Raw genomic sequence first — 11,106 nt, forward strand, 5'->3', positions numbered from 1 at the left:
GCGGCAGGGAATGAGCGAAAAGGACAGAAAGAGAGAGAGAGAGAGAGAGATAGAGAGAAAGAGAGCGCCGCGCTCGACCAATCGCCGTGTTCCATGACTCCGTCGTCGATGAGACGGTCGTCGCGCGACGTAACCTCAGTCGCTTACGTGGAAATACGCTTGCCAGGCAACGCGAGTAAATCGAACGAGCGAAAATTATAATACGGAAAACGGATATATATATATATATATATATATATACGACGTTGCGTTTAAAACGCGCGATCTAAACGTCGTACGCGCACGTACTTTCGTATTAGTACCATTTTGGAACAGAATCACGTCATATATGCGAATATTCGTGTCGGACCCGAGAGTCACGTTAATACGCTGATCGCCAAGCAGAAAGATAGGAAGCGAGTGTGCTGTCGTACGTGAGAACGAGAGAGAGAGAGAGAGAGAGAGAGAAGGCGCACCGCAACGCTCCGTAGAGAAAGGAGCCTCTCCGTGGAATCTCCTCACGCTCCCCTCCGATACACTCCGACACACTGCACAAGCACAAGGTATCGAAGGCACATCGCCGCGCGTATTCGACCGAATTTCGCGGTTCGTAAGCGTGAGCGAGACGAATGCAATAGATAGACAGAAGAGGGGGAGAGAGAGAGAGAGAAAAGTGCGTATGTGTGTATATGTTGTGTGAGAGAAAAAAAGGGAGGTAGACGTATAAGAGATACATAGAGCGATCGAAAGCAATAGAGAAGGATACCGCGATAGCGAGAAAAAGGACACGACCAGACGTGGAAGAGAGACGGAAGAACCGACGATCGAGTGGGAGAGATACGGATTCCTAAAGTGTGAGACAGAGTGAGAGGGGCTACGAATCGAGCGACTCGACGGAGAAAGCGTGACGGACGTATTTCGTAGCAAGATCGAGTAGCGTGAAGGGATAAGGGAACGGACTCGGGGATCGGGGACGAGTACATGAAAAGGAGAGAGAAGGAAAGGCGTAGTCAAGTGGTGGGGATAGAGGCGCAACCCGAGCGGTGCTGCCGCCTACTGGCAACGTCGCGTCGGCTCCCCACCCGGGCCAGTGTCGAGCGAGATCCGATGGAGAGCGCTTTACAGTAGTGTGATTATCTCTCGAGACGTCGCATAGTGCCGAGAGAACGTTCGTTCGTACTCTATGCTGGCAGAGTGAGAGACGAGTACTGTAACGCATCTAGTGCGCGCATTTTCTCTATTTACTCCTATTTTGACAATTCTACGTATATATATATATATAATATATATATATTACATATATATATATATATATACGCGTATATAACGCACATTTTCTCACGTCTTCTCGGATCTCTCTGTTCGCGAGAGTCGACAGAGTCCGTAACGTCGCTCGGTAATCTCCCACCACCGTGATCGATTTCCCACGCGACGCGCTTACTCGCGCTACACTGGTAAGGGAATTGAAGTAGGATTCTTCGGTGAAGAGCGGACGAGACACGGCAACGCCGCTCGTGGTAGCGGCGGCAGCAGCAGCAGCAGCGACGGGGACGGCGGACGACGCGGCGTTTTACGGAGCAACGGCAGCAGGCGGCGTTGGTGCTGCGCCCCGACGGCCGTCGATCGAAGCCTGCGTTATCGCAATGGCTTCCGTGAAAGACACCGCGACTTTCTTTGCGGAGGGCACCGCGACACAATTCGAACACGTTTTCAAACTTTATCCACAGGCGTTGCGCCTCAAGGCCGATCACAAATCGAAAAAGCCCGAGGAGCTGATCAAGCTAGACAACTGGTAAGTTTTAGTTAAATGTATCCTCTGCCGTGCGACGACGACGCTGTCAATGTTTCGTCTTGTGTGTTTGTGTGCGCGCACGCAGAGAAAGGGAATGAACGAGCGAGCGAGAGAAAGAGAGAGATAAAGATAGGTAGGTAGGTAGATAGATAGATAGGAAAAAGATAGACAGATAGATAGACAGAAGGAAAGAGACAAATGCAATACAGAGAGAGAGAGAGAGAGAGAGAAACGAACTGTCGCCACTGCTGACGGGGACATTGCGGCGCGGCCCAAGGGAGGAAACGGCGCTCTACTACGGGGCGCACGCGGGACAATGAACCCGCTTCGCGCTGTTCGCCACGAGCGAGCGATGCGGGAGCGGCAACGTCGCGTGTGCGCGTCCGTATGTCACCCTCGCATCACCCTATCGTGCTCCGCCGAGACATCGTCGAGATCACCCCCGCGAAATTGTCGCGAAAGATACACACTGTCACGTGGTGGATCTCCCCCCGTGAATAACATTTCGTTATAGGGGAGACTCGAGCGAGCGAAAACGTAGAAAGCGTACGTGATGATAATGACACGTGAACACCAAAGATTTTTCTTCTTTGAGAGATACATATTACTCCGAACAGGTATAATGAGGTCGATGCGGCTAATTATTAATATTTCTTTAGCAAACTAGAAAGTTCAGAAGAGACAAAAAAGATAAATTTTATATATATATATATAAATATAGAATATTCGTATATTTGTGTATATATTAATTAAGAGAATGTTTTATATCTATGAAAAAAATGTATTTTATGTTTTATTATGTACTTGTATAAAGTTTTAGAAAATCTGAGAAAATTTCCTTATTTATACTAATCATTACTTTTGTAAATGGCATGTGAAATCATGATAGAATAGAGATGTATTGATAGTTTCTCTTGCGTTTTTTTGTCAATATGATTATTTATATTTTCTAATATAAAGTATTTATATACAGCAGCGTAATTGCATTCGCGAAAGTTTCCACAATCTTTAATTAAAAAATCGCACAATTTGAAGATATTGGACAATGAATTTATTAATATAGATTTTTCATTTTTTTTTCATTTTTTTTCATTTTTTTTTTTTTAAGTTTTTGTTCAATATAGAAACATTGGGATATAAAATATTAGATCTAGACATTGATCGTGTGCATAAAATAATAAAAATAAAATCTATTATATTTCATAGTCTGTTGGAACATAATGATATACCAGCTAATTTCGAAGAAGGGATACTAAAGGTATGAATCTGCCAAAGTATAGATTTCCGAATTTTACTATTATAAATTTTATCGAATTATACTTCTAAAATAATGAAATGTTAAAAATCTTACCATTTTCTTAAACAATAATATTCTTAGATCATGGGACATTTGAAATTGTGGACCCTTTGGATCTAAGAATCCATGCTTATCCAGGATATTCACACACCACACGCATATTTAAAAAGATCTAAATAATTAATATATCTGATATACTTGAAAATAATAAAGTTATACTATAAAAAGTAAATTTATTTATAACATTTCTGCAAAATTTTAATTCTTTATTCATTGGTAAAAGTAATCTCTTTCGAGAACAGTAAAGAAATATAGATAATGTGGTTTGACAAAATATTGAGAGACAGAATATTGATAATCGTTTTAATAAAAGTTCTGTAAAAACTTGTTTGAAATTAAACGAGCTAATTAATAAAATTATTAAAAATAATTGATAAAATTAGGATCATGTAAAAAAACATAAAGTTTTCTGCGAAAATTTATATATATTTCCCAATTTATCGTTGATCCTCGCGCGAGTGATAAACTCGTATTATTTGTTTCCGCGCGCACGCGATTGATACAGATTGTTTTTATCGATCGTGACGTACATGCGCGCTGAGACGAGACAGATGAGACAGAAAAGGAAGAACAGGAATAGTGACAGAACGAACGAGTAAAGAAAAGTGTAGGGTAAAAGGGAGAAGGGAAGGGAGAAGAGACTTTACGCGCCAGTTTCTTCCGTATTGCAGAAGCGAGGGTGAGAGCGACGAGAGGGGTAAGGGGAAGTGGAGAGTACCGTTGTTTTCATTCCCATTGAGGCCAGTTTGTGTCAAGGCTGCTTTTCCACGCCGGTGCCAAGCCGTATGCGGATATGCGGTATTATGCGAGGTGCAACGCGCGTTGTTTCAGCTTTGTGAAACATAACACTATTCGGCTCGATGTAAAATATCGAGAAGTCCTTCTAATGAGTGACGCGTGGAGATTTATCGAGAAATAAAATTTCGAGATGCGAAGATGGAAAAATTTACTTCGAAAATGCCGCAGACGCGAAGGGAATGGAACAATTATCGCGTTTTTAAAAACAGATTTTTTTTATTTTGTACGAATTTAGCGATTTTTATATTTATTTAATGTAAAAAGAGATTTTGTGTTTTAAATATTTAATATATATATTTTTATATAATATTAAATATATTATTAATAATAACATTTATCTTTTTAGAGAATCCATCATGTTTTGCGTTATGCATAATAGTTAGCATTTAATTATATGATCTTAATATATATATATATATATATATATAACAAGAATGATCAAAAAGTCTAATTTTTATAATTTAATAAATTATAATTAACACTTTAAACAGATTTCAAAATTATTCAATCGAAATTATAAATTTATAATATTCTCGTGGCTCGTGAAACCCCTGAAATATATATGTTAAACTATATAAATCTCGCTTATTTATAATAAATGTAAAAATTCTCTCTAATGATACTTTGTGATTTGTCCTGAAATAATTCGATTTGACTAATTTGTTAGCGCAAAAAAAAAAATTATTAAAGTAAGCATTATAATCTTCAAATTTTCATCGTACTTTTAAATTGTTGTCGCTCTTTTTAAATTTTTAGTTTCTTTCCTAGAATCTTTTATTATTTTAAATCTTTTTGGTCTTTCTAGTAGTTTCGCGTTTCGATTTGTATTGTATTTTGCGAGTGCAGTTGATCTCGAAAAAAGACATTACGCCCCGGTACGGATCCACGTGTGATCCACGTGCGCGATAAAGATGAATATCCTCCAATCGTTGACGAGGGGCGTGTCGGGCTTCTTGCGGCAGCGTTTGTATTTTTAATCGAACCTTTAACGAATTCCAGTATTCTCTGCAGCAGCAACAGCGACGACGGCGCGATTACGTCACGCTCGCTCGTTCGCTCATGCGTACATACACGCGTAAGCGTGTGGCCATGTACGTCATGCGTGGCGCGCGCGCGCGCTCTGTATTTTCTGATGAACGCTAAATCGATTTTGATCGTCCGGTTTTTGTTGTTTGTATCGACAGGTATCAGAATGAGCTTCCTAAGAAGATCAAATCACGCGGCAAGGACGCGCATCTCAATCACGAAGAGCTGGTGCAGACGATGAAATGGAAGCAAATAGTAAGTTGCTTTTTTTCTCGTTGGAATAACACCCAGCACATTCTGCCAAATTCAAATAAAGTTAATAAAGTCCATTTTAAATATTAAGTTAAGTTAAAGTGGAATTATATTTAAAAGATGTACGAGAGAGAAAAAATAATATTAGCAGTAAAACATGAATAGCAATTTTTTTTTTTTAAGTATATATGGCTATAAAGTTATAGAAGTGTATATATATTATAGTTTATGATTTATATTAATTATACATAATCATAATTCTTATAAAAAAAGATTACATTAATAAAAATCTTAATCAGGAATACAATATTATTCTTGACCAAATTATTTTCGAGAGGTGTAATTTCCTGTTTCACATTTCAAATCATTGGTTGCTTTAATATATTATATAAAATTTGTTGGTTTGGAATTTGACAAAGTCTGATTTTTATTTATAATATTCTTCGCGATGTTTGATAAGCGTAAATGGAAAAATTTTTAGGAAATCAGGAAATTGACGATCCAAATGTTTCACGAGGCTGTCTGCCATTTTGTTTTCAGCGCGGCAAGTTTTATCCACAGCTGTCCTACCTGGTGAAGGTGAATACACCGCGCGCCGTGATGGCCGAAACAAAGAAAGCGTTCAAAAAGCTTCCGAATCTCGAACAGGCAATTACAGCGTTATCGAATTTGAAGGGCGTCGGTACTACGATGGCGTCCGCCCTGCTTGCCGCAGCATCGCCGGAAAACGCGCCCTTCATGGCTGACGAGTGCCTGATGGCGATACCGGAGATCGAGGGCATTGATTACACCACTAAAGAATACCTAAATTTCGTCCAGCATATTCAAAACACCGTCGAGAGGCTGAACAAGCAGAGTAAGCAATTATGAATCATTTATGTTCGCGTGGATGCACTGGTCTCGTCCGAGTTGCGCATATTACTGTATTAAATCCTTGGAAATGAGATTCTATGATAATGCGATCCTTAAATCTTAATTGTTAGATTTTTTACATTTTATATTATATATATATATATATATATATATATATATATATATATATATATATATATATATGCAGACAATTTTTTACTTAACAATATATTAAACATTCGGGATTGTGACGAAATATGAAAAACATTTTTAAATATTATAAAAAAATTTTCTTTTTTTTTTTTTAGCATCTAATGGTAAGACATGGAGCCCACATAGAGTCGAGCTGGCGCTGTGGACGCATTATGTGGCATCTGAGCTAAAACCAGAGTTGCTGGATGGCATCCCGGGCTCGACGGAGAACGGCAACTCGCACGGCGCCAGCAATGGTGAGGCAACGGAGCCATCGGATGACAGCAATCAGGAGACGGTAGCGAATGGCAAGGACGCGGCAGCGCTTGATCCGGCAGCGATCGACGAGAACAGTACGACAACATCCTTCACCGAAGATTCGATGGACAAGCCGGCAACACCGATCACTGCCAACGATCATGCCGTCGTAGGCGCCAGCGAGGACACAAACGATTCCATCATTACCAACGACAGCAGCAACAATGCGACGCCACGACCTACCGACAGCGAGGACACCGAGGAGGACTCGCAAGACGCGCAGGAGCCGCCCACCAAGAAGAGCAAGAAGTGACCCGATCAGCTCGGTGACGCGACAAGCAACAACGTCAGCACTTTCGTGCCCGCCAGAAGTCTGTCGATCATTGCGGCACCGCGTCGTCGATTCTGAATCATCAATCCGGATGATGGACCGACGGACGGACGTACGACGGATGGACAGATGAACGGATAGGTAGAATAGAAGATGGATGCACGGACAGACGGACGGACGCGGATGAATGGATGAATTATTCTGTTTGCGCGATTGCTTGGACGGAGCATAGCCGCTCGCTTCATCCTCGGCTCTTATTGCGGCAGAGGGAGTGAGAAAAAAAGGAAAAGGATTTGCGGGATTCCAGAATATTCTGAATGCATTCTGAAATCCTCGAATCTTTTATCTCACTCTGTTTCTTTCCCTCTTCTGGTTTTTCCCGCATTTCGTCCACGATTTTGTCTCGTTTTCTTAAAGCTCCTCCCGTTCTGGTAAGCATTTTTACCGAGTGACCGACAAATATGCATTCTCATTGATGCGAAATGTCAGCTGGTGATACAGCTAGATTCTCATTGTTGTTGTTCGGACAATCTCGTGCATTCACGTAAATGTCAACAAGAGTTTTGCACCGTCTTTTGATTATGGATCTCCTGTACAAAGTATGTTGGAGCGGACGAGGAAACGTGAAAATATATATACTCAGTGTTGCTAAAAATAAAAGATTTTCGCGAATATATACGTATAAGAGATAAGCCTTTATGTATCTCTATTAATGATATTTTGCATATCTTTTATAAAACATTAATTTCTTTGACTAATATATATCTCGAATTCTTTTGAAATGTCTCATATAATATTTAAGATCTTTGGATTTTATTGGAGATTAAAAATTTACTGCGAAGCTTTGAATTATCTTAAACTTGTTAAAAAAAAAAAAACTCATGAAATATGAAAATCTTACGTTCATAGAATTAAGGTGCTTAGATTTCTCGATCATGCTGTTCTATGTTGAATCATGTACAACGTACATTGTTACATCTTTGAATCGCCAAATCCGCCCGAATGCTCCCTTCTTCCACGACTCCTTGATCGCCGCTCTTCAACGCAAACACAACTGCCGTTCTATTAACAAGAAGATGATGCAAAACTTTCTTGAAATATACACATTTCTCGTTCACTTTATAATCCATCTTTCACAATGTCATATATTCTAAATAACGAGATTCCCTCGTTCTATTTCTCTTCGATCGTCGTAATCTTTCTTTGAAATTTCCGATCGCGAAACTTATATGTTGTTATTTTTTTTTCTTCTTTTTCTTCAAGATAATCCCAATAATTAATTTAAAAAGGTGTAAAGTGATGTTTACGTGCAAATAATCATAGATTTTACGAATAGAATTTTACAAATGTAAACCGTGACTTAAATTATGAAATATTCGTAATACACGCGAATTGAGTATATAAAAAATAAAAACTAAATGCAACTTTTTATTTCTTATCTATTATGAGAGAACCATACAAAACAACATTCAAGGATTCTACGTGAGCGTAAATATCTAACATCAACATAAAATTTTACACGTCTCCCAACTGGAAACTTCTTGAAAATATGAAAACATTCAATTAAATATTTTTGCATCCTTAAATTTATAAAATATTTGATTTTTCGAAAAGAATCTTTGTAGGATCATGTGTTTGGATTCTTTTCAGGATGCGTGTATAATTTTCAATTATTTGATGATCAATCATATTTTAGTTTTTTTGCGACGTAAATTAATGTACGGTGGAGTTTTCGAATTATTCCTTGGGAAGAGATAATTATTGTTGCAAAAAAAGGAGGGAGAGGAAAAAAAAGAGTGAGAGAAGGGGAGATGTATGTGAATGGAGAGAGGGGGAGAAGAGAGCAAATCACTCCGTGAGCAGCAAAAAAAAAAACAAAAACGAAAATACTGGACATAATGATAATATTAATATTAATAATAATGATAAATAATTATTATAATTATAATTATTATAATACCGAATCATTATCATAATTTATATACCTAATGAGAAAACTGCATGTCAGAGTGATGCATGGAGCAAACCAAATACCTTGTAAGTAAAAAAAAAACTTTAGAAGGAAATAAAAGTAATGCTTTCAGTCCAAAAAAAAACATGAAGCTCAGTAAAAAAGCGTCCAGCCTGCAACACAAACACATACATAATTACGCGCATTCTTAGTTCTAAGTATTCTTAAGTATACATAGTATGTATCTACTCGAGAGTTCTTTTAAAGAATATTGATTGCTATTATCGAAGAGCTTTCGTCTATAATCCTAGATTTTTAAATTTTGTTGTTATGAATTCTTTAATGAACGTTTAAACTTCTTAAATTTCTCTAGCTTTTTAATTCTTAAAGTCTAACTTTTATATCAATGGATCTTTCCTTGCTACCTGCTTCCCTCATTCCATACAATTTCTCTTTGATGATTTATTTCGCAAAGTGGAGCCCTTTGAATTCTTCATTTCGCTTTTTTCATATTTTTTTTGCAGAAATCAATTCTTTGAAGCAAGCTAACGATAACTTTCGGTTATGCCAAGAAAAGTAAAATCTGATTTATTATATCTTCATTTTTATTTTTGAACACATATCACAGATTTTAAAATGACGTACGAGTTCTGCAAAGTTTCCTTGTTAGAGTTTCGATCCATCTTTAATTTGCATTTGTGATAGTTTTAAATTTATAGAAAATTGCTCTTTTATGCATATGTTATTTTCTTCATATTTTGATCGGAAAAATATGAATTATTTTCATAACGATTCTAGGGAAGAAAATGTCGATCCTACTCAAAATAACAAGTACAACAAGAAAAACGTTACAGGTGAAAAGTCTTGTGATATGGGAATTTTTGAAACGTTGATTTGTCATTCTCTAGCTTCGAGCGAGCGTGATATGGTGGTATTGCGAATATGCGCAAGTGAGAAGTGAAAGTAAAACATTTCTCGCATCTTCCCGACTTTCTCTCGATGTAGCTTTAATTCCTCACTGTTGTCGTTGCCATTCATTTCGTTGGGAGCGAAGTGAAACCAAAGTTGCGGCCGCAAAGCCACATCCGTTTTTGACTGCCATAAGAATGTGTTTTTACTCTCTCCCTGCTACACAGTATTTGTATCTTAATCTTTTTATAAATATTGATCATTAATTATTTTCAACAATAATTACATACACAAAAAATATCTTGTGGAGAAAATTAGTCATTTTTATTAATATGCATCGCAGAAATTAATAAAAAAGGAATATTATATATATATATATATATATATATATATATATATATATATATATATATATATAGATATATGAAAAACATTAAAAAATAAAAACTAACAATTTTAATATATTGTTCGACAAAAAGGATTTATGATCGTGATAATTTTTAATAATGACGAGCACATACGCGCACATAACAATTATTTGTTCTCTTCAATTTCCTAAATAATACATTTTTGAAAATATAACTTTATATATATTGATTAAAATTGCTACTCAAAATTAAGAAATTTTCACAGTTCTATATTTGTGTTCCTTCTTTTCGAAATCTTAGTTAAAACTTTCTTCTTGGACTTAGTCTTTGAAAATATTTTCTCTCGAAGTAACACTCTTTTCGTGCTGACGTGTGAACATGTTTTTTTTTTTTTTTCAAATCTGTTCTCCGTTTATTTACCAAACTGTATGCTTGAAAGAGCTTAGAAAAATCGACCGAGTTTTATATAAAACTCAAAAATGAAAAGATAAAAAAGAAAAATGGTAGAAGAGAAACAAGATAAATCACCGAAAGTAACAGATTCAACGACCATCGTAAAGCTGCATGTATCGTTGACCTTCCTAGAATAGAGCAGCAATGACACTTTGCAGCTTGTTGACTCATATCGATATGGTAATATTGTTTAGTCACTTGTGCTCGTATGTATACTATTGATTAAGAGATACTTTCTCTTTGCGATAAAAATCATTATTTCTTGCCTACGGTAGTTCCGTCTCTAAAACTAGCTGGTAAAAAACTGAATTACTAATACCCGTTCGTGATTGTGATAGAATCAGGTCTATAAAAGAGAGATATAATTTAATCTCGATAGGTTTCTTTGTTAACCATATACAGTTTATATCGAGCGTGAAAGCAGATATTTATATAAATCCCTATGGATTTTTGCAAACATACATGAAAAGTTTAGATCAAGAGAAAAAAATTTGATAATTTTTGCAAAATAAGAAAACCCAATAGACTTAATTTCTTTTTTGTAAAATTAATCTTGTATTCTTCATAAATTAGATTTATATTAATAAA

General features: G+C 36.8%; 1 protein-coding gene across 1 annotated transcript; it reads left to right on the forward strand.

The window, feature by feature from the left end:
* The first annotated feature begins 65 nt into the window (after positions 1–65).
* Amun (protein amun) lies at positions 66–9,108 on the forward strand. The gene is made up of 4 exons (XM_070309463.1): positions 66–1,771; positions 5,111–5,207; positions 5,745–6,060; positions 6,365–9,108. Exons 1-4 carry the CDS (start codon positions 1,623–1,625, stop codon positions 6,817–6,819), a joined length of 1,017 nt encoding a protein of 338 aa, XP_070165564.1. The 5' UTR covers positions 66–1,622; the 3' UTR covers positions 6,820–9,108.
* The last annotated feature ends 1,998 nt before the right edge of the window (positions 9,109–11,106 follow it).

The sequence above is a fragment of the Polyergus mexicanus genome, unplaced genomic scaffold, assembly GCF_030449975.1.
Source record: "Polyergus mexicanus isolate NDT 795.1 unplaced genomic scaffold, iyPolMexi1.0 SCAF_17, whole genome shotgun sequence".
NCBI lineage: Eukaryota > Metazoa > Arthropoda > Insecta > Hymenoptera > Formicidae > Polyergus > Polyergus mexicanus.